This window comes from Eumetopias jubatus, unplaced genomic scaffold, assembly GCF_037043125.1.
Source record: "Eumetopias jubatus isolate StellerSeaLion01/CBP00866 unplaced genomic scaffold, mEumJub1_p1.0 scaffold_2, whole genome shotgun sequence".
Taxonomy (NCBI): Eukaryota; Metazoa; Chordata; class Mammalia; order Carnivora; family Otariidae; genus Eumetopias; species Eumetopias jubatus.
The window spans coordinates 108,913,865-108,938,190 of record NW_028274808.1 but is presented as its reverse complement, the minus strand read 5'-3'; the positions used below and the strand labels follow the sequence as shown (position 1 = coordinate 108,938,190).

The following is a 24,326-nucleotide window of genomic DNA, read 5'->3' as shown; positions in this document are numbered from 1 at the left end:
GTCTTGGCATCAAGGTGTCTGGAGTCAGTGGTCTTAAAAAATGACCTCGCCCAGTTTCTCCTTAAATGTTACCTATCATGCTGGAAGACTCCAAAGAAATCAGTAACTCCTTGACCTTGATGAGGAGGACATACATTAAGGCATGGGTAAAGCAGAGGTGCAGGTCCTTGCAAGAATAGAGGCAGCAAAAAAGCAATCCTTCATGGGGTCCCTTCATTTTCCTATCTCAAGTGTACAGTTCAGTGATTTTTAGTACATTGTGCAGTTGTGAAACCATCCCTGCAATTCAGTTTTTTTAATTAACATTTTTTAAATTTAATTTTTAAAAATTACAATAGACATTTCTTTAAAGTAGTACATTTACAGCCCAAATAGTTCTCAATTGTACACTTCAGATTTACCCAACTTCTTAAAAATATTTGAGGGAAGCTGCAACCACAGATTTCAACTCCATGATTATTTCTTTGCCCATTATTCTCTCTCTTCTGTTTTCAAAATAACTTCTTTCAAGTAGGGTTCAAGTAGAATTTATCCTCCTCATATTTTGTCCACTGCTCATTAGGCATGATCTGCTGCCTCCTGGTCAGATCCAGTGCTCTCTCAGTGTGAAACACCCTGTGGTTATACAGGTTCTCAGGAAGCTTATGGCCTCTTTCACATCCTCATTCTCATATCCTGTATCATCTCACACTAACTCCAGTTTATTGAACCCTGTGGCATTGTGATACCATTTCCGAATAGCCTCCAGCCACTGGCTGGATGCTGCAATAGCAGGCCCGCTTGCCATTTTGATCCCGAGACCCCACAATTCAGTTTTAAAACACTTCCCTCACCCCAGAAGATTCCCTCCTACCTATTTCCTCTCAGTCCCCCTCCAACATTCAGCCACAGGCAACCACTGATCTGTGTCAAGAAGTGGCTGTCTTCATGGTTCTACACAGTTAGGCCTTTCTGAGAAAACATTATTGGCATTTGGGTTAAAGGACAAGCCTTGGAAGTTAAAGGGTATTGGATAGACCTTTAACCATCTGCTCTCATTCAAAGGGTAATAAAATTTACCTCTTCCAGAGCCAAATGCTTTGCGTTCTGTGGTGCAGACTTAATTCATTTACATTCCAAACAATTGTGAAAGCCTGCAGAGCAGAGGCTTCTCCTTTTTCTCAGAAGGGGAGGAGGGGAGAGGTATCCTGTTCCTATATAAAACCCCAATTCCTAATCTCAGGGTTCTTCTCCTGTGGTACGACTCCTGGACACGGAGTCCTAACCATGTGGCTGTTAGGAGGTTACCTCTGGGAAATTGGTGATGTCATCATGAGTAAATAATAACAATGACTCTGATCTCTACCCCAGCAAGGTCAGGGTTTCTTTCGGGATAACTATGAAGAAATATAAATAGTAAAAATGTATCAATTTTGCTGACAAGGATGAGATCCTGTTTGAAACCTGGTTTGCTGGGAGAGTCACAGGAGAACCTCATAGGCGGACTAACAGGATTTGAGAGATGTCAACAGAAGCTAGTAGCTACCATTTTGAAAGGATGGGGAGACCCTTGTTGGCTGAGGAGCGGGAGGTAGGATTGGAACAAGCAGCCCAAATGGTGCTTTTGGTTTTTGTTCTCTCTTCCAGGCAAGGGAAGAAAAGTTCCAGGAATTCCCCAAATTGGGCTGTGGGTAGGTAGACAAGAAGTCTCAGTTGCTTTCTCCTCCAGGCTAGATGAGAAAGAGCAGGAATTCCTAAAGGTGGGCTTTGGGTAGGCCCCAAAGAGTAGAAATTACTTTGTTTATTGCTTTCTCCTGTAGACAGGAGGAGACAGCATTAATTAGTTACCAAAACTGTAGTAAGGCTTTGGGCACTGCAGCTGCTAAGCTGCTCAAACCTGAAGGGAGATAGATCTCACTTGTTCCTATAGAAACACTTTGCTTCTCCCCTCCCCCACTCCCCTTCTACTGTGATCTCTACTGCTAAAGGTTTAAGTATGGGGCTCAGGACTTCCCGTCACCAGGGGATGAGGGTAGCTCTATGCACTCATCTCTTTATGCTGGGGAACTTTAGGAGGGGAGGAATTAAGATGTCAATAATTTGCTGGACACAGGTGTCTCTGTGCCTAGTTCTGTGGCAGGAAGTGGTGTGGGACTCAGGGATGGATAATGAAGGTACTAAAAATGTAAAATGTGGAGCCATAGAGGACAGAAAGAAACAGCGCAACCATAGCCCGGATGCTAGGGAAGTACACAGGCATGGAGCCAAAGAAAGAAAGAAGGGAAAAACCTTTCCACTTATCTACTTACCTAGTCTGATGGTCACTGCAGCCACTTCTCCCCGCTGGAAAGTAATAGCTTATCTTGGCAGCAGTTACTGTAACCTTTGAAAGGCTAAGTTAACTCTTAGGGCTTTGAGCAAAACCTGAAGAAAAGAAAGACAAGTATAATAAAAAGACTGTGTATTTTATTTTTACATGTACGTGGGCACCTTCACCGGAAAATGAAGACCCAAAGAAGTAGCTAGAATTGAACGCTACGTACTAGGTTGGACAAAGGGTGGTAAATTGTAAGAACGTGAGAAAACAAAGGGGTTTGGGCTAGGGCAGTTAATTGTGGAAACGTGACTAGAGAGATGAGGATCAGTTTAACAAGTTTGTACAGATTTCTCTCAGCCTTCAGTCCCCTTCTCTGGTGACGAGAATGTCTTCCTTCCTCCTGGTACAGGAGGGCACTTTTCATGGGAGTTTTATCTCCTGCCTTCCGGAAGAAAAAGAAAAAGGAAGGTCAGAGGTCCCTTCTTGCATCTGCCATTTTTAACTTGCCTTTAACTCACTCAAAGTAACCAATATGCCAAGACAGCATATTTTGGGGTGATAGACTCTGAACCCCTACATTTTGTTGCTGAATTAAGTGTGACTGCATAGTAGAAAATAATGTGGATGCGACATGCTTGTAATTCCCTACCTCCCAGGTGCTAGAGGGGATTGATACTCCAATCACAAAAAGCTACAAATAGAGAAATGTTAGTGGGACATGTATTAGAATGCATCTCCATGACTGATGAATTATGCTATAATTTTTTTGCTGAAAAAGAGCCTCTGGAAGTTCTGGTGATGGTGAGGTGAGAAAATACAGTTTCAGATGCTACCTCAAATCAGGGTTTTGCTTCTGTTAAACTTAGTTATAAAAATTTTTTTTCTCATAGTTGTTTAGGATTTAGAAGTTCAGTTGAAAGTATCCACCAGTCATTCACAACTCTCAAGGTTGAAGGAACATTAATTCTTTATTGTTTCCGGAGAGATTAATATGTCCTCTTGAAAATTGTTTTTGGATTTTTATTCTGAAAGACAAATTTCACTTTTCTTTGACTCATAAGATGTTCCTCACTTAAAATTTTCAGCTAGAGAATTTCTGCAAAGAGTGACTATGTAGACATTTCTCATGAGTTTATGTTATTTTCTTGCTCCTTTGCGGTTGTTGGGATTAGTTTTACACAAAATTGCATAAACCAACTGACCAAGAATATAGGATTGTAGAAAAATTTGAGAGAAAGGAAACTTCAAGTCATAGATATGAAATGGAAGATTAGGTGATGTGTTTGTCTGCCCAACTCACAAGGACATTTTGTTGTCCTGGGTTTAATAATGTCATAGCTAGCCTATAAATCAACAGACTTCATAGAGATGCTACAACCCAGCTTAAGAAAAATGTATCTTCAAAGAAGAATTCCTACTCTGCCAAATTGGAGAAGTTTATGATAGAACACCCAAGGATAGGAACTATAGTCCATGTGGCTTCATAATTCTATGAAGACATAGAGGTTTTTGCTATTTATGTTTTTTTTTTTCCTTTCACCATTTGCTACAAAAAAATTATTCACAATTTAAGCCCCCACCTCTCCTTTCTGGAAACTCTCATTTCAGCTAATGTATTCTGTGATATTCAAAGTAGTGTTAGAATAATACTGTTCTGCCCTGTTAGGTAATAAAGATTATATAGATAAAATTGGCTCTCAGTTTTGTGTGACTTTTGCTTGGCTTTTGCTATAACATTCTGTTTTTATAACTATACATTATTAGAGTTACTTTTTTATAGTGCTAGAAATGTCTGCATTTCACATTATTGCTATTATTATGAGGAAAGCATTAGGGATGATTAGTTCTATTTTCAACAGTGAAATCCCTTTATAAGAAATGGAAAGCAAACCAAAAAAATGGAAAACAGAAACTCAAGCAAATATAGCTGAACATATGGACATACGTGATTATTTTATTTATTCATTCAAAAAATATATATTGAACGCTGACTATGAGCCAGGTATTGCTTTATACACTGATGAACCAGATGTAAACAGACATAAACCACTTTTTTAAAAAGAGATTTTATTTATTTATTTGAGAGAGAGTGAGTGAGAGAGCACAAGCTGGTGGGGAGGCAGAGGGAGAGAGAGAGAAGCGGGCTCCCTGCTCAGGGCTTGATGCCAGGACCCTGAAATCATGACCTGAGCTGAAGGCAGGCACTCAACCGACTGAGCCACCCAGGCGCCCCAGACATAAACCACTTTTAAGAAGCTTACACTCTAGAGGGAAGAGTCAGGAGAATAAAGAAAATATGTAAGTAAAATATGAACTATATTAAAGGGTGAGAAGTGCTACGGAGAGAGATCAATCAGGGAAGAAGTGTGGGGGAGATGAGGATGTCAATTTGATTTGTGTATGTTTCCCAGGAGAATGTACATGACCTGAAGGCAGGAACTCTGTCTGATGATACTTGTCACCAGACCCTAGCAGATACCATTACATGTGGCACTTCACAAATGTTGAATAAATGGGTGGATAAACTTGGCATTGAATGAATCCTCCCCTTTTCCTGATATACTTTTTCCTTTTCATATTACTTTATATAGTACATATATACAGCAGTCCCAAGACCTCCAGATGCCTGAAACTGCGGATATCTAACCCTATATATATACTATATTTTTTCCTATACCTACATACCTATGATAAAGCTTAATTTATAAATTAAGCACAGTAAGAGATTAGCAGCAATAACTAATAAAAAATAACAATTATAACAACATGCTGTAATAAAAGTTGCATGAACGTGGTTTCTCTCTCTCTCTCAAATATCTTATTGTACTGAACTCAGCCTTCTTGTGATCCCAAAGTGATGAAATGAAGCAAGGTGAATGACACAGGCATTGGGATGGCAACAAGTGACCTGACGATACAGAAGGAGGATCACCTACTTCCGGACTACAGTGAACTTGGAGTACCTGAAACCACGGAAAGCAAAATTGTGGCTAAGGCGGGAGACTATGTATATAATTTGCTTATTAGTTATGTTCATTATTTATTGTCTGCCTAACTTGGCAAGAGCATAACTTGCACAAAGGTAAGAATTTTTATTCATTTTGTTCATTGATACATCCCAAGCCCCTAGAATTTTACCTGACAAAGAGTAGAATTTAATAAATATTTGTTGAATGAATGTATATCTTTCTGCCAACATCTATTCTGATGGCTACTGACAAATTCACAATTTGGGTGCTCAAGAATCCTATGAATAAAATGCTTAATAAGCTAATCCTGATGCCAAATTCATGGACCTTGGAATAGCAAATGCTAAAGTGTATTTACTGTATATTTATTCAACTGTCAGTGGCACAGTGTTTTCTCTATCCTTCAGATTTTCAAAAAGGGCCTGGTCAAGAAAACTGTAACATTCACTCAATTTTTTGAAAAGTGAAGTAAGAGTATGTAAATATAGATGAAACAACTCCTTTAGTAGACTTGACAGACCTGGGGTGGATGTTTTCACTGGAAAGGGACTATAAGGGTTTGTTGCTTTTTTATTCGAATTAACTGTTTTATATCCTTTCTCATCCAAGATGCATAGCCATATCCACAAACTGTTTTCTGACAAAACTAGTGGGAAACTTATTTTTCAGTCCAGGACTTTCTTTTGGTCTCCTGGTAAAAGGATCAGAGGTTTTAAAGAGCTGCAGTTTACAGTTGAAAGAGCCACAGACAGCTCTAGAAATGCAGCCTGAGAATCATAGTTTAGGAGAATGACACCTGAGACCAAATGTCCAGTATTAACACAGTTTTAATGATTAGAGCATGAAAGTCAACTGTAGAGGATTTCCCTTCCTGGATGTCTTGAAATACCTAGAGGTTTGCTGAAAGCATTTTGGGAAAATATTTTTGATCATTATTTATAGATGACTATTATGTTAGACTTTAGTTTTTTAAGGGGCAAGATAGACTTAAAAAAAAAAAGATTTTATTTATTTGAGAGAGAGAGAGAGTAAGCACAGCACATGAGCAGGGGGAGGGGCAGAAGCAGACTCCCTGTTGAGCAGAGAGTCCAGGAGCATGACCTAACCAACTGAGTCACCCAGGTGCCCTGCAAGAGAGACTTCTCTTAAATCACAGTCTACCTAGGACCATGTGCAGGTGGCAGGTATTCTTACAAATAGCGAACAACATCTGTGAAGCCATTTCCAGATAGAAGACTGTGGGCTAATTTATTTCCATCGAAAAAGTTATGGTCATTAATAGAGAACTTAAAATCACATCCCCACCGTATCTACTTTGTGTAAGAGTAGGATCATTATAAATGTTATAGATTAACAAAATAACATTTTTCTCTATGAAATAGCCAAGCGGAAACACCTCTTATTTGCAAAATCCATATTATAAATAATATACAAATATATTTTATATATTTATATATTTAAAATACATATATATTTTCTATATTTATATATTTTTATATATAAATAATATGGTTGTTAGAAAATCATACCTTCAATTGCCTATTTGTAAAGATTTTTGTTGTAATACAATTTTATCTAGAAACTAGATCAGGAAAACCACACTAAATTTGCTAGTGCTGTAAAATAAGTCATTTTAATAATAAAGACAAATAAAGTGTTTATGATAGAAACAATAAAGTTGTCTCTCAACCCCGTACAACACTGAACTTCCAAGTAATCTGTAAGGAATATCTTCATCTTTTTACATTCAAAATAATGGTTGAACAATGATGATTATCATTTTTTCTGACTTATTTTCTTTTTATATTCTATGAATTCACACAGTATTACAGTAATTTATAGTAGTACAGTGCTTGGTAATCTTGAAGATATGAAATAAACTTCTAACAGTGTATAGAAAATAAAAATAAAAGTAATTTGTCTAACTTTTTATGAAAACAAAATAATTAATATTTTTTCTGTAAAATAAATTATGTACTTTACGTTGAAATATCATTCTGTTAAAGTGTTTAGAAAATAGGTACATTCACGTTTTGGCAGTGTGCTCAAACATTCTTATTTGCCATTCCCTCATGTGTGATAAAATGAGGTGCAAGCTGTTTACACAGGAGGAAACAGCTTATTTTCACAGGAAAGGAAATGATACATGAAATGGAATTAATTTAAAAAACCCAAGTATCATAAGATGGAGATACAATAATTCACTAAGAAAAAGTACTTTTCAAGGCCTTTTGAGGTGAGGCAACCTTTGTACTTGATGAAAGGTAGTTTTCATCATGCTACCCTGTAACTTCCATCAAATTAACATATTCATGGATTGCAGTTTAAAGCAAGTGTTTGGTCTGTTGACTGAAACACAACAGCTGAAATCCTTAATGAGCACTTTCACAAAGGAGCAAAAGAAATAAACATCTCCATTCTCCTCCAAGTGTGGCTTGCAAGGGTAGCACCTTTGGCACTGAATAGCCCTGTTTTCCCTGTGGCCAACACATGAAAATAAGCCTGGTGTTATGGCGGTGATATTATTGAGCCAGATTTGCTGGTTTACCTAGAAAACAGCTAAAAAGTCTTGACTAAGACTGACTTAAGTTTAACCAGACAGGAAAAAATGTGTACTTATCCACGGTGATGGCAAACACCAGAACGGCAATTTGGAAATGAACCTGCTTTCTGCTGTTTCTTCTTTGTCTTACTTTTCTTCTTCTTTTTCTCAGCCTTATTTTTGTTTGGCTTCTTTTTCTTGTATTCCTCTTTATACCATGGTCCCCAGACTCCTCCATTGAGCCGAGGGTTACTTCTGGGGTCTTTGGGGGGGTACCTGACAGGCACTGCAGTTTTGTTGAACTGCGAGAGCCTCCGTAGGAGCTGCTTCACGATTCCAGGATACCTGTGAGACAGGTCCACTCTCTCATATGGGTCAGCTGTGATGTTGAAGAGCCATACGCTTTTGCCGGTCGACAAGGTGATTCGTTCGTTGTGCCACCGGTTGGGCCCCAGGTTGCTGAAAGACTGAGGGGGAACCCAGTCACTGTAGCCAGGGTTTCCTGTAAGCAGTTTCCAGTGCTGCACCCTGATGGCTGACTGGATGGCAGTGTTCCAGATGCCGTAGCCTGCTGCCCATGAGCCATTTTTTGCCTTGGTATAAATGGGATCAATGTTGTGCAAAATATCCACCCGCGGTGAACGAAGGCCCTCACTTATGGTTTCCCAGACATCATAGCCATCCAGCTGAATGTCCTCATCAATCTGTCCTTCAGCCAATGAAATCAGAGTGGGGTACCAGTCGGTGATGTGCACAAGCTCCTTACACACCGTTCCCTTGTTTTTCAGAAGTGGACTATGCACAAATCCGACAGCCCGAATGCCCCCTTCCCAGTATGTTCCTTTGCTACCTCTGAGAGGCCAGTTACTTCCTCCTGCTGTGGGCTGGCCGCCATTATCTGAAGAGTATATGATAATGCTGTTGTTATAGAAACCATATGTCTTCAGGGCCAGGGTCACATTGTTGATTGCTTCATCTAAGCAGGAAAGCATGGCAGCATACCTCCGCCTATTTATATTGATAATGGATCTGTAGTGTTCAAAATACCTGCCGGGGGCTTGCAGTGGTGAGTGAACAGCTTGATAGGCAATATATAAAAATATAGGCTTTCTGGGGTCATGAGAAGCTAAGATTTGTTGAACTCTTTGAGTGTACATCTGTGTGGAGTAGATGCCATTGTCATAGTCCCAGGCAGCATTGTCATTTTCATACAAGTCATAGCCACACATCCCAGGACTGTCACATTTGTAGTGTGTATAGTAATCACCACTTCCCAAGAGGGAACCAAAAAAGGTATCAAATCCTCTCTTGGTGGGCATACATTCTTTTCTATAAAAACCCAAGTGCCATTTTCCAACCATATGTGTTGAATAGCCAACCTCCTTCAGCTTCTGAGGTAGGGTTGCGTTGTCCAGAGGTAAGCAGTTGGGTTGGGTAGGTCTTATGATAGAATGTTGAAGTCCGGTGTGTATCTGATACCTTGACAAGAGTAAAAATGTTGTCAGTGCAGTATAAAAGAGATTTTACAATGATTCTTAAATTAAACAATGGTTCTATGAAGAGAAACTTTACCCCAAATGAAATAGGACCAATTCAGCATTTCTACTGTTGACTCAGAAGTCTTATCCTAATTAGCTTCATATTTAACATTTGAAATACATTTGACTCTAGATTAGTACTTTTGAAACTAAGATTTCACCCCTTATCTCAAAGTACTTTTGTTTTTTTTGAGAGTGCGAGTGGGATGGGGGAGGGGCAGAAGGAGAGAGACTCTTGAGCATGGAGCTCAGAGCCCTACACAGGGCTCGATCGCATGACCCTGATCATGACCTGAGCCGAAATCAAGAGTTGGACGCTTAACCAACTGAGCCACGCAGGCACCCCTATCTCAAGTGTTTTTAACGTTCTTTTAATGGAATTAATCTGAATAAACTTTAATCTCTTAATTAATTATATGACATAGAAAACTAATGTGATGAGGAAAAGGATACAAATGTTAGAGTAGTATTATTATTAGTTTTTAGTCTAGGGACCTCACATTAGCTCCTGAATCATTTCCTGAGATCTATTTCGAGCTAATTCTGAAGCACTAAAAATACAAGCAAAAGTTATATAAAAGTCTGCTGTTTGATTGTCAAAAAATACTTTATAATTAGTTCCCAACCTGTTAGATCTCTGTAAAGAGAAAGGGAATTTTTCTGGCTCACAATACATTATTTTGGAAAAACCATTTTAGAGTAAGGGTTTTAGCTAATGCTAGGGAAGGATTACATTTTCCCAAAAACAGCAGGAAACAAGTCCTTTCATATTTTTTCCGGTGTCTCCATTTAAAAAAAAATTACATTCACTTATAGTCTAAGAAAACAAGGCAAACATTATACATTAAAATTAAATGAATGTTAGTTTCCAGCATTGTTCTTTTCCCAAGGATATATTGCCAAGCACTTTTCCTCAGAGAATGGTTATCATCACATAAGTGTATGAATTTTCATTTGGGTCAAGATGTGTTTATTAGTTCATGACATTTAAAAGCAATTGATTCCATAGTTATTATATAAGTTCAAAAGGACTTTTAAAATAGAAAATACAGAAATTCTGAGAAAATGAAGGTTGCAGAAGGTAGATATGAAAATATCCTTGGAATCAAGTTACAAAGAGTAATATTGAGATCAAAATAAAAAATTTTTTAAATTGATTTAACCTGAAAGGCCAACATGTCATACATACCTTGGGTGAATAGTGCAATTTATTTAAATTTTCAAATGATAGTATAATGTAACTGTGAATTCTTCTGAAGCATCAGTTGCAGTAACATTGATGGTTTTGTAGGATCCATAGGGAAATTTGGTCACTAATGCAAAGCAGCATTCAACATGGGCCCTGTCTACTCTGCTGATCATTAAGCTGTGAAAGTTTCACAATTCGCCCAATTGTGGTAATTTAAAATGTAATAAACTCTCAAAGAAATAAGCATTTCATAAGCGTTATTTAACACCCAATTCATAAAGTATTATTACTATCCTTGATAATTTCTCATGATCCAGTTCAGGATCCAAAACATTTACTTGTGAAACCATCGATTTTGTATGAGTACATGACAAATTGGTAACACCTATCAATGTAAGCATTGAGTAAATTTAAAAATGGAAAAATCTGCATGGGTAAGAATTTTAATTATTAACTAAATTATTCTATGCAGAAAATGTACTGGGCCAGAGTATCTATTCAACTCATTGAATGGCTAACCAATTCAAGTCTTTCTAATCAAACTGGGCATTTTCTCAGCTAGTACTAAAAGCAAAAGTAATTGAGCCTTTTGAAAAGCATGAAATACAGAAAATGCTCACAAAAAGAGTAGGAAAGAAGAGGTCTGCTTCTTTCAGGAGAGGATACAGTGTTAGCAGATAAGTAAGAGACATCATCAAAACTATTAACTGTATGGTTTCTGTTTTCCCCACGACCTAGAACAGTTTTCATATTGGAAAATTTAGAACCAACAACATAAAGGTTGGGCAGCAGCTCATGAATAGAAGCAATCTTTTCAGGACAGACTCTTATTAAATGGATTCAAGACTTTGGGGCCAAATTGGTGGAGTTTGGGGTAGAATTTGTGGCATGGGTTAAGGGTAGAGTTTGGGGGTCAGACAGACCTGGGATTGAATTTGCTCCACTGCTTATTAGCTGTGTGACTTTGGGCAGTACTTAATCCCTCTGATCCTCAGTTTCCTTGTCTGTAAAACAGGGATAATAATACATATTGGGTCGTTGTAGCATTGAAAGAGAGCATAGAATCTGATAAGGAGACTACGTCAATAGATGGCAGGTTTCGCTATTATTACTTCCAAGTTCTGAGTCATATGTTATTTACATATTTGTACAAAGTTTTATTATTTATAGGCCTTCTTTCACATGCATTATTACATTTAGTCCTCACTACAACAGTAAGAAGTAGGATGCTTTTATATTAATTTTATAGATAGAATAGAGATATAGAGATGACCCCCAACTCCTCCAGCCTGCCCACCAAGCTGGGAAATGTTTCCTGAATGACAGGAGTTAAATCTGATGCTTTAACTCTTTTTAAGAGTTAAAATCAGTACTTCTTGGATGCCTGGTTGGCTCAGTTGGTTGAGCATCTGCCTTCGGCTCGGGTTGTGATCCCGGGGTCCTGGGATCGAGCCCCGCATCGGGCTCCTTGCTCAGCGGGAAGCCTGCTTCTCCCTCTCCTACTCCCCCTGCTTGTGTTCCCCCTCCCTCTCTCTCTGACAAATAAATAAATAAAATCTTAAAAAAAAAAATCAGTACTTTTTGAAAAATCAAAGAGCAGGGGAAAAATGCCATCAGTTTTGAGAAGCAAATCTGTTCTAACTTTCTAATTAAAGAAAGGAGGGATTTTTGTAAATCAAATAGTGAGGTTTATATTGATTCCAGAAAAATCTGAGAACAATTTTTAAGTAGATGATTCGTGAGCATTTCAAAAAGCTAAGTTAGCTTCATTTTCTTTTTAAAAATTTTTTTAAATTAAATTTTTAAATTAAATTTTTAAATTAAATTAAATTTAAATTAAATTTTTTTAAAATTAAAAAAATTTTAAGCTTCATTTTCTTTTTTAAAAAATGTCAGTATTAGGTAAACAGTTTAGGAAAATGATGGGCATTTCAAAAATCTGCTCACTTTTTTTTTTAATCTGCTCATTTTCTTATAAAATAATGAAAAAATAACTGTATGGTAACATTGTATATTCACCATAAGAATGATAATGTTACACATTAATACCAATTAAGGCATACAGATAATTTTCATTTATGTGATTTCTCTGGCTTATACAAGTCTGTGGACTAGGTAGGAGTGTTCCATTTATTATTTTCATCTAATAACAACAAAAACAAAAAACACTGAAACTCAGAGTAATTCAGTGGTTTGTCAAGTTTCACAGCTGTAAGTCTTGAAAAAAAAAATCTGGAATCCAGATTTTTGGCATCAGAGGCTTTTCCATGAACACGCACAGATTATTGAACAGGAAGACCCATTTCAAGTTTGGGTTAATTTATTTGCATTAATCTTCAGTATTTATTCATTTGCTCAGTTAAGCAGTATACTGGGTGTAAAATGTGTGCCAGGGACTAAGTTGTTGTTTGTTTTGTCTACCACCTCCTGGTACCCAAAGCTTTGATATCCTTAAGTGAGCTCTAAGTCAAGATCCTTCTTGCAATGGGAGCGACTTTAAAGTATGAGTTCTCTGAACCCTGGGATCAGGTGGGGATGGAGACAGTGCTTTTAGTCATGGAGAACAGCACTGAATGCTAAGAAACTATTTTCTTTCTGGAAGGAGATGGTTGGAATCCAGGGAAGAATCTTTGGCTTGATAGTGACTCTGACTTGGCAGCAGCAACTAGCTTGATGATCAATAAGTCTTCAAAATACACTACAAAATAGTATATTGATCAATTGGTTGAAGACTGCTGATCTGGGAAGTAGTCTCTGGAACAGTACAAGAGGGCTCTTTCCTCGGCTTCAACACATTGGTCATTATTATCCACTTATTATTATAATCCATTATATATCCATTATTATCCATGACTTAAATAAAGAAACAGAAGAAATGCTTATCATCTAGGAGGAATAGCTGATATTATAAGTGGTATAATCAAGACTCAAAGTAATATAAATGACCTGAAATGTCAAAACAAAGAAAGTGAGATATAGATTAAAAATCAAGGAAGTGCTCAAAGAGTGAAGGGAATGTCAAAAAGATGCAGAAGCCTGAATGAAGGGGATCTCACTGGCCAAATATGGGACAATGCGAGTATCAAAATAAATGATGGTAAAAAATAGTAAAAAATTATACCCACTGAATAAAATAGAAACCCTGAGTCCATACTAATATAAATTGGTAAATAATAAAAGTTTGCTATGGAATAGGATTAATGACATAGTCGCACAGTACCTCCCCACAAAACATGTAATAAAAGAGTAACTGTACAGGGACGCCCGGGTGGCTCAGTCGGTTATGTGTCTGCCTTCAGCAGCTCAGGTCGTGGTCCCAGGGTCCTGGGGTCAACTCCCACATTGGGCTCCTTGCTCAGTGGAGAGCCCTCCTCTCTCTCGGCCTGCTCCCCCTGCTTGTGTGCTCTCTCTCTGACAAATAAATAAACAAAATCTTTAAATCGTAACTGTACAGTGAAAGCACCTGATAAATGCCATATTAATCTAGCGATCAAAGTTAACATCACCAATAACTGGGACAAACCAACATCATGTGCCTCCAGATAGGATGTAATGAGAGGAGCACAGCACTGTTTCCATGTGTGCCAGCCTAAGATGCATCACCTCAGTCTCATCCCGAGAAAACAATGGGCAAACCCAAATTGAGGGATATTCTACAAAATAACTGGTCTAAAATATTCAAAAGTGTTCAGATAATGTAAGTCAAAGAAGGAATGAGTTAATTTTTCCAATTTGAAAGAGAATAAGGGAACATGACAAATAATTGCAGCATGTGATTCTGAATTGGAATAGTTATGATAAAGGACATACTTTGAGAACTGGCAAAATTTTAATAGGGTCTAAGGATTAAACGGGAATAACAATGTTAATTTCCTGATTTTGACAGTCTTGTGACCAGTGTAGAAAGAGATTTTGTCAGAAATATAAAGTATTAGAGATGGTGGGGCATCAGGTTGGCAGTGAACTCTCAAAGGGTCCAGAAAAAAATGTTATTTGTGTTGTACTTATAGGGTACTTGACTTTTTCCATAAGTATGAGATTGTTTCAAAATTCTTTTAGAAAGTCTAACAAAATCTAATTGGGACAAATGGAAGGCACTGCATGTTAAAAAGCAATGATTTACATGTTCGTTATGGATCTGGGAAGTTGGATATATCAGATTATGAATTTGAAAAAAAGCAAAGAGTTAAAATGCTAATAAGATCTTACATTACATAAGGGCAGTGTGCAGATTCTAAGAAGTAATAATCCTACTCTGTACTAATCAGAACATATCTGGAACAGAGTATTCAATATTTAAGCATGCTCCCCCAAATGCATGTACATTTATTTATTTATAAATGACATACATTAGTACTGTACTAATTTATCAACATTATAAGCATACATGAAATAGAAACTAAGAAGAATGGGATACAAATAAATAGAAATAGAATTTCTGGTATTTTTTCTTGTATCCTAATGAATGATCCTGCATTGCCCTGGGGTGTATATATTCCAATGTGGAGACCACTGGTACAGAAAGTTGCTTGTAAAGAGATAAGAACTGAAACAGGGATTAATGAGAAGGCTATTACAGTAGTGTGGGTCAAAGATGACGGTGGCTTGGACTACCACCTAGTGGCAGTAAAAATGGAAGTAAGTGGGTAAATCAGATGTATAATTTAAATTTAGAACTGACAGGACAAAATCAGTGAAGGGAGGGTAGTGGGAAAGGGAGAGGAAAAAAAATCAAGGACTTCTGAATTTGTGGCTTTCATATTTTGGTGAACAGTGGATGGACCAGCTGATCTCTGTTTTGTTCCAAAGTATACAATTATGACTAATGGATAACATTACAAAATGGTAGATTGCAAAACAACAACAACAATGCAAACAACAACTACAAAACCCCACAACTAAAAAAAGAAAAAAAAAAAAACAACAAAATAGACTACATAATCATCTGCCAGGGATTCTTTAAAAGATGTATTTGAATTGGGAAAGGAGTACAAGGTTACCTCTAAGGTGCCTTCTAAACCTGAGAATTCATGGATCAAGGATGACAGGTCAACGTTTCCTTAAAGAATGCTGTGCAACCTCAGAGCAGCTTTACAAAAACAAGTTTATAATATTATGTACAGGTGTTTGATAAAGAAGTTTCCACAATGCATCCATATATACTTAAGTTCTTTCTTTGAATAATATAAAGTTAGCTTAAAAAATAGGTTTTTCACATAATATTTTCTGAATGAAGTAATCATGACTAAAAACTAAACTAATTTTGAAATTTATTCTACTTTTTTGTTACCATCTGGGTACCATGTGAAGAAAATTCCATATGAACAATAGTGAACCTAGAGTTGATGCCAAATCTGTTAACATCAATAGCCATCATTCTCACTTTCCTGCCAACTTAAAAGACAAAAGCTAAGTGGGCCTTCAGCTTGGGCATTAGAATGTGTAAAGACTTCTGTAATCTTTTTGAATATTAATTTATACCACTGGGTTCTGGTAGTGGCAGTAGTTTTGAATTCTCTTTTGTCTAGGAATGACTAATATAATATCATTGTTTTAATCCAATTACATAGTTAATGTACCCTTATAAATACAAGATTCTTATAAAGATAAAACATGAATCCTCACAGTTCCATGCAGACTCCAGTGTCTAGGATTGTTACAGAATACAAAATCAGCCAATAGTGCAGGAGAAATTGGTATTTTGAATGGAAGGAACCAGGTATAAGACACTGGGTTATGAATCAAATGTCACTGAGATATTTATAAATTAGAAAAATATAATTAATTTTCCATATTCTGAAAGGTGTTCCTTCATCACTTCCTTCCAAAAGACTCTTTTATCTCAAAGACTGTCATTCTATTTATAGGCCTTAATTTCTTTCAGCTTTCAGTTAATTATATCTTCTGACAAGGGGTGTAAGTGGGAGAGAGGTACCATAACAACTCAATGTCCAGATTTTTATCTTATAAATGAAGGGGTATTCATTGGATATTCATTCATGAGATGAAAAACTCATCATAGTTTAGAATGAATCACTTATTTAAAACTCATTCACCTACAATGAGCCAGACACTGCTAACTTGGGGGTCATAAATTTGTAGAAGATGATTTCTGCTCACAAGGCACTCAGTTAGTGAGCCCTCTTGCTCAACTATAGACCCCAACAGTTAAAATCAGAAATAGATAAAATCGCTTAATTCATCCTCTAACTAAAACCCATTGTGCTTATTTCCTATCACACTTTCTTGAGGCATTAATGAAGGTGTCTTGCAATGACTGGAACATTCTAACCACCAGGCCAGAAAAGCCCAGATAGTAATGGACTGCCTAGAAGACTACACATCCCCTTCCCCACCCATGTTCATGGGCTGAACACATACTGACCCCTATCCACAATCATGTACTCTGCCTGCTCTCTTGCACGTACCCCCAACCTCCATCCTCTCCTTATAAAATTTCAGGTTGCCAGTGAAGAGGTCAGTTGTTAAGGCTTGAGCCTGCCACCTCCCCAGCTGCCTGCACCCAAAATAAATTTCTCTCTTTCTCTTTTCCAAAACCCCCTCTTGAATTATTGGCTTCTCTTGTGACAAGTTTATCTGAATTTGTTGGCCAACACTGTTGTTGGCAAACCCAGCCAGGAGCTATGCTTTTGATTTGTTGGGATTCCCCGGGATGGAGCAGTTGGCTGTGGCAACATACCAGGGCTTCCCCTCATTTCCTGAATTAGAGGCTATGATAGATGGTTAGGTAACAAGTCCAGTGTTAGAGACAGACAACAATTAGAGGATTATCATGACAGGAGTAAACACTGAAAGAAAGACAACCAAAGCATTCTCTGAGTACTCACAGAAGGTCAGAAAATGCTCTCAAAAGGGGCCATGTTTGATCTGAGTGCATTCATAGGGGTATCTAGGTGAATATGGGGAAAAGGCAGATATGTGAAACACCCAGAACAATATGGACAAAAGCACGTAGTCACAAGGGAACATGAATCTGAGGTGATTGTTGAGGGAGGAGGTGCCAGCCAGGTGAAGAGTTGAAGGGAAGGCAAAGAGAGTACTTCAATAAGAGGAGCAGAATGTTCAAATGCACAAAGGGAGAGAATTTGGCCCTCTGTGGATCAACAGTTCAGAATATGAGAACAGAGATTCAGACATATCTTGATGGAAGATGAGAATACAGAGACAAGTAGGTGCCAAGTTACATAGAGTTGTGTTACAGCATACAGCTGTACAAAGGTTTTTGTACTTAATGTGACACTCACAAGAAACCACCGAAATACTTTTGAAAAGACTAATACATAATAAAAGTTTGCATTAGAAAAAACACTCTGTAGTGTGAAGGGTGATTGTAGTGGAACAAGACAAAGACAAGGATGTTTTGCTCTAGTGTAAGAGATAAACAGTGACAGTTGAAACGGAGATGTGTGACAGTAAGGATGAGGGGAGGACTCTAACGAGGCACATCTGAGGGGGCTATAGGCTGTGGGGAACATGGGACAGGGGATGTTAAAAATGAGTCCCAAGTGTCTGGGCCGGGTGGTGGGGGTGAAAGGAGTTTTCTTGCATTAAGTTAAGAAATGTAGGAAGAAGAACAGGAATGAATAGGAAGATGATGAATCCTGCTCTGTTTGGTTGGAAGCACCTGTAAGATATCCAGGTAGAGATGTATACGATGAAATAGCTCTAAGATTTGAGACTCATTAGCATATAGGTGGCGGGTGAATTCATGGGAGCTCATGAGGCCATCTAAAGATAAGATGGAGACTGAGGGCCAAAGATGGAGCCCAGGAAATGCTATCACTCAGAAGAAAAGCAAGAGCACCAGTGAAAGAGTTTGAGATGAAATAGCTACTGTGTGAACTAGAGTAGTAAAGGGCAGTTTTAGAGTTGACAGCATCACATATGGTAGAGAAGCCAAGAAAGGTGAGAATTAAAAGACATCAACTGAACTTGGCAATAAGCCTGTATGACCTTGTAGGAGCCAAGGGCAGTCTGCCTCAAGACCGGCTACTTTGGCATGAAATTTATTTTGAGTTAAACACAGCAAATTCAGAAAAAGCTCTTTATCCACCCCACAACTTCCTGGATGTACCAGGAAGAGAGATACTAACATAAATTCCTTTTTACCTAAGAAACTTGACCATATAATAGGGTAAACTTTGTTTTCCAAACCTCGCCCCTCACCTTCCCGCTAATAGACTTCCTTTCCTTTGTATCCTCAAACTCTTACCCCCTCCTTAGCTCAGAAAGTCAAATAGACCTCATGTTGCCTGACTGTCTCTGGAAGTTCATGTCTGTGTGGATTTCCCATACATATGAAACTAAATTTGATTTTCTCCTGTTAATCTGTCTTGCGTCAATTTGATTCTTAGTCCAGCTAGAAGGACCTTGAAGGGCAGAGGAAGTTCTTTCTCCCTGACAACCTGGTAAACCATATTTTAGTAGAAGTCCAGATTTTAGTGAGTTGAGACCTGAATGGAATATGAAAACTGTGAAAATATTAATTTTCCACAAAAGTGGAGTTGGGAGGCAAGAAGGAACCATATCACTCAACATCAATTACAGGAAGAATTGTCAATTACAGACCCCAGCAAAAGAATCTTCGACAGGAAAGAATGATCAATTATAGGCCCTACTAGGAAAAGATATACACTGCATCCTCTAGAAGAAATCAACTCCTCCAGTTTCTCAGCCAAGGAGAAACCATCATCACCCTGAACTCTTACTTTTCTTCAATGGACTTTAGTTGAGAACAACCCCTCCCAACTTCCTCCTTCTTCTCTATAAAATAATCTTCCTCTCCTTTGTCTGTTGGACTTGCCTGTGGTTTTGCTGTAGGTTGCAGGTCCCGAATTGTAATTCTTTACCATTCCTGAATAAACCCATTTTGCTGGTAAAATAATTGGCTTTTTTTTTTTTATGTTGACAAAATGTATAGATGGTGAGTATAAACTATTTCAAGATGTATAAATGGAAGAAGGGAGAAAAAAGAAGATGGTGGGGCTCCAAGTGCTGATGTGGTGAAATGCTTATGATATATTGTTGAGTAAAAGAACATCTGGCTATGGCAGAATGTCTATTGTATTATTACATTTTTATAATAAAAAATGTGTACATTCCACGAGGACAGGGACTGTTTCACTGCTGTTCTGCATCACCTGGCTCATCATATAGGACATCAATAAAATTTTGTTGAATGATTAAATGAATGAGAGTGAGTATATATTCATAGAAAGAAAAAGAGAAAGACAAAATTGTAAAGATATACTCCAAATAGTTAGACATGATTATTTCCAGGGAGATGATAACAAGGGGAAGCTTTCATTCCTGATATATAAATTTACATATAATTTATATATATTATAAATAAAACTTAGATGAAAGGGTGTTAAAAAATTAGCTTACTCTAGTCAGACTAATTACATATGGGACTAATTTTTAATTTAAAATAAAAAAGAAATTAAATGCTAAATGAATGAAAATGTTCATCTCATCAAGGAACATTCTTCCTATTAGGGACATCTACTCAGGAGACCACCTTTAGACAGAAGAAAGCAGATGGAATGAGCTAAATGGATTCTATAATTGTCTTAGAAGCCAGAGAAAATGCTCCATTTAACCAAAAAAATAAATAAATAACTTGTCAAGTAACTTAAAAATTCCTGGCTTTGAATGGTCTTTCCTCATCATCAGTGCCTGCTGTTCATCCTTGCAATTGCCTTGCTCATCCACAGTATGTTAACATTTACAACATCAAAGCTTTTGCTACACTGAATACAGTCTTTCTGGTCTCATTAGAAACATGGCTGCAAATCACATGTTAAGTGACTTCTTTCTGGAAATTTCCCTTTTAATCTTGAAGTCGGTGTCCATCTTGCCAGTTCAGATGAAAGAATGAACACCAGAGGTCATAGTGCCCGAGGCAGGGCTGGACTGACCAAGGAACCTGTAGGAATGCAACTTTACTTGCTTTTAGGTATTAATCAGCACTACCCTAAAGATATAATCACCAGATGCACCAAATGAATCTCTAGCATAAAGAATAAAGATATTTTTCAGATTCTAAGTCTCTTGAGATGGGAAAGACCTCCAGGAGATCAGATGAAGTGGCACCAGAGCACCTGCTAGCATGACCTCATGGACCCCTAATCAATGGTGTCCCCCTTTTCAGGAGACCCCCACCCCCAAATTTTGCCCTTAAAACCCTTCATTTGCAAGCCATCAGGGAGTTTGGAAATTTAGAATATTAGCTCCCATTCTCTTGGGTGGCACCATACCAATAAATAGCTTTTTTTTTTTTTTTAAGATTTTATTTTATTTATTTGACAGAGAGAGATACAGTGAGAGAGGGAACACAAGCAGGGGGAGTGGGAGAGGGAGAAGCAGGCTTCTCACGGAGCAGGGAGCCCGATGCAGGGCTTGATACCAGTACCCTGGGATCTTTTTTTTTTTTTTTTAAAGATTTTATTTATTTATTTGAGAGAGAGAATGAGATAGAGCATGAGAGGGGGGAGGGTCAGAGGGAGAAGCAGACTCCCCGCTGAGCGGGGAGCCCGATGCGGGACTCGATCCCGGGACTCCAGGATCATGACCTGAGCCGAAGGCAGTCGCTTAACCAACTGAGCCACCCAGGCGCCCAAGTACCCTGGGATCTTGACCTGAGCCGAAGGCAGACACTCAACCGACTGAGCCACCCAGGCGCCCCTAGCCTGTCTTTCTTTACTGCAAAAGCTGAGCGTCAGTTTTTATTGTCTTGTTGCACATCAGGTGGATGAACTTTTATTCAGTTACAGTTTTATCTATAGTGTGTATGTGAATTCTTGGTAGTTTCCATCAAAAGGCAAATTTACTTCCCAACTAGAGGTCTTCTCCCTGACTCTTTTTTTCCCTGTTGTCTTTCCTTCTGGAATTATTCCTTTTGAAGATCGATACTTTCTACCCCATTAAAAAAAAAAGATTTAAGGGGTCCCTGGGGGGCTCAGTCGTTAAGCATCTGCTTTCGGCTTAGGTCATGATCCCAAGGTCCTGGGATCGAGCGCCGCATCGGGCTCCCTGCTCAGCGGGAAGCCTGCTTTTCCCTCTCCCACTCCCCCTGCTTGTGTTCCCTCTCTCGCTGTCTCTCTCTCTGTGTCAAATAAATAAAATCTTTAAAAAAAAAAAGATTTAAGACATAAATAAAAGATTACCAAACATCTGTCTAAATGAACAATCATTTATATAATTAGTATGTTCCTTTTCTGTAAAATTATTTACACAGTAAAATTTAACTCCAGAGGTGTATTTATAATTATTTAATTTATAGAGACTATTTTAAGGTCACATATATTCCATAAAGCAAAATGTAACAATACTGTCAAAATAAAATTTTCAATTTTTTTTGCTATTCTCTTTACTACCACAGAGTATTATTAAATCAATTTTTTCTAAACGTGCAAGTTTTAATGTCTTCTATTCTAAACAGAAAATGCACCTGAAGGTATGGACCAGAGAATACTTAAATGTTAAACCACATTTCATGTTATCAACTTTACCCTAGAGACAGGATGTGTTAAAGAAAATATCCCTAATATCCTTTGATACTAGAATTCTCAAAGTAATATAGATTCCTTAGAAAAAATTAAAAATCCTTTCAAATATTTTGAAAATATCTCTCCATTTTCTTTTGTATGCATTAGCCCATCATTATTGTTATTTCCCTAGAAATAGGATGGCCATATTTATTTATTTACTATTTTTTTTTAAAGATTTTATTTATTTATTTGAGAGAGAGAGAATGAGAGAGAGAGAGCACGAGAGGGAAGAGGGTCAGAGGGAGAAGCAGACTCCCTGACGAGCAGGGAGCCCGATGCGGGACTCGATCCTGGGACTCCAGGATCATGACCTGAGCCGAAGGCAGTCGCTTAACCAACTGAGCCACCCAGGCGCCCCTATTTACTATTTTTTAAAGATTTTATTGATTTATTTGAAAAAGAGCAAGAGAGTGAGAGAGCAAGAGAGAGAAATTGAGCGGGGCGTGGCAGGGAAGGAGGGGCTGAGGGAGAGGGAGAAGTGGTCTCCTTGCTGAGCATGGAGCCCGACATAGGGCTTGATCCCAGGACCCTGAGATCATGACCTGAAGTCAGATGTTTAACCGACTGAGTCACCCAGGTGCCCGAGGACTGCCATATTTAAGTCCAACATTTTCTTTATAGTTCTTACTTTGAAGACAAAAAATTATGAAGAGCTTGACATTTATGTTCACCATGTGGCTTCTCTAGGAATTAGCTACCAAAAAAGTGGTAACATTCTTGCATTCTTGAACAGAATTACTTCCTCTTAGCCAAGGTTAGGAATTATCTTTCAAATAACTGCGTATCTTTGCACTGAAATTATCACGTAGGTGAAAGTATTTCATGTCAAACTCCTGTGGAACTCATTAGTGTCTTAGCTGCAAGCCAGGTGAAAATAAACTGAAAGTAAAGATGATTTAGCAGGGAATATGTAACCATTATATAATTGGTGGGGAATGTGATCAACAAGACATGCCTGTCAATTGACCTTTGAGCTAGCCATGGGCATTAGGAGGCTCCTCACCCTCTCCCTGGTCCTGGGAATGTGGGTTCCACTGTCTTTCCTCCTCCCAGAGGCTGCTCCAAGGACAGAGCCTTGAGATGGTGATGTGATGTTGAGAGCACCTGCACAGTATCGGTGACTGAGCCCAGTTAGGGACTCTTAATAAGTTTTTAAGATTTGGAGGGAGGGTGCAGGGATCCATTCATCTTGCTGCCACCCAAGACAGGCCTTTTTTTTTTTTTTTAAGATTTTATTTATTTATTTGACAGAGACACAGCGAGAGAGGGAACACAAGCAGGAGGAGTGGGGGGGGGGGAAGCAGGCTTCCTGCTGAGCAGGACCCTGGGATCATGACCCGACCCGAAGGCAGACGCCCAACGGCTGAACCACCCAGGTGCCCCCAGGACAAACCTTTTATGTAAGTTCCTTTCGCTAGTATTAAAAATGCCACCCTCCCCCCAAAAAATGCCACCTACCAACCTAGAGTGGCCTATTTTTTAGGTCTCCCCTGTTCTCTGTGGATGGTGACAGGTTTCAGATTATACCAGGAAATCTACAGAGAGAGTTGTGAACCTACATTCTTCAAAGCCACTAGGTTTACTAATACTTTCAGTTGATTAGCATTATTTTTAAAAGATGCTTATAATTCAGGGCTCAGTGGGTTGGGTGTCTGCCTTCGGCTCAGGTCATGATCTCAGGGTCCTGGGATGGAGCCCTGGATCGGGCTCCCTGCTCAGTGGGGAGCCTGCTTTTCCCTCTCCCTCCGCTGCTCCCCCTGCTTTTGCTCACTCCCTCTCTGTCAAATAAATAAATAAAATCTTAAAAAATATATGCTTATAATTCTATGCTACATAACAGTTTCAACGAAAGAAAAAGAGAATTATTGAATAAAAATTCCATTAATTGGTATGACCAAATTCTCAAGGCTAGAGCCATGCATTTTCACACAGGCATCATTAGACTTAGAACTTAGGCAATAACTGGCATTATTAGATAATTTTTTTCCTAAAAGCTGAATTCATGGACTTCTGTCTGTGACTTTGCCCTTTTATTGGTTTCTCTCTAAATTCTAATAGTGATGGACTATTGATTCTGTCCTGAATACAGATATTGAACTATTTTGAATAGCTTAGGATTTATCGTTAAAATGGCAGCATTAATAAGCAATTAGTGCTGGCAGATAAGGATGTGGAATTGATATTTTATATTCTGAAGTGTTGAGCTTTATGCATAGCTT

The 24,326-nt window shown here is 38.2% G+C and overlaps 1 protein-coding gene and 1 pseudogene across 3 annotated transcripts in view; both read right to left on the bottom strand.

The window, feature by feature from the left end:
• Positions 1–456: 456 nt before the first annotated feature.
• On the bottom strand, positions 457–787 carry LOC114222640 (cytochrome b-c1 complex subunit 7 pseudogene; annotated as a pseudogene).
• A 7,000-nt stretch (positions 788–7,787) lies between these two features.
• The window catches only part of ARSJ (arylsulfatase family member J), a 74,627-nt gene continuing 58,088 nt past the window's right edge, over positions 7,788–24,326 (bottom strand). The window contains exons 1-3 of one of the 3 annotated variants that reach the window (XM_088020001.1): positions 11,491–11,529; positions 7,929–9,288; positions 7,788–7,813 (exon numbers count right to left, since the gene is read on the bottom strand). In XM_088020001.1, the coding sequence (XP_087876127.1) occupies positions 7,788–7,813; positions 7,929–9,168 (1,266 nt within the window). In that variant the 5' untranslated portion in view covers positions 9,169–9,288; positions 11,491–11,529. Of the gene's footprint in view, positions 7,814–7,881; positions 9,289–11,490; positions 11,530–24,326 lie in introns of those variants that run through there. The other 2 variants (XM_028121345.1, XM_028121344.1) reach the window with 2 other exon arrangements.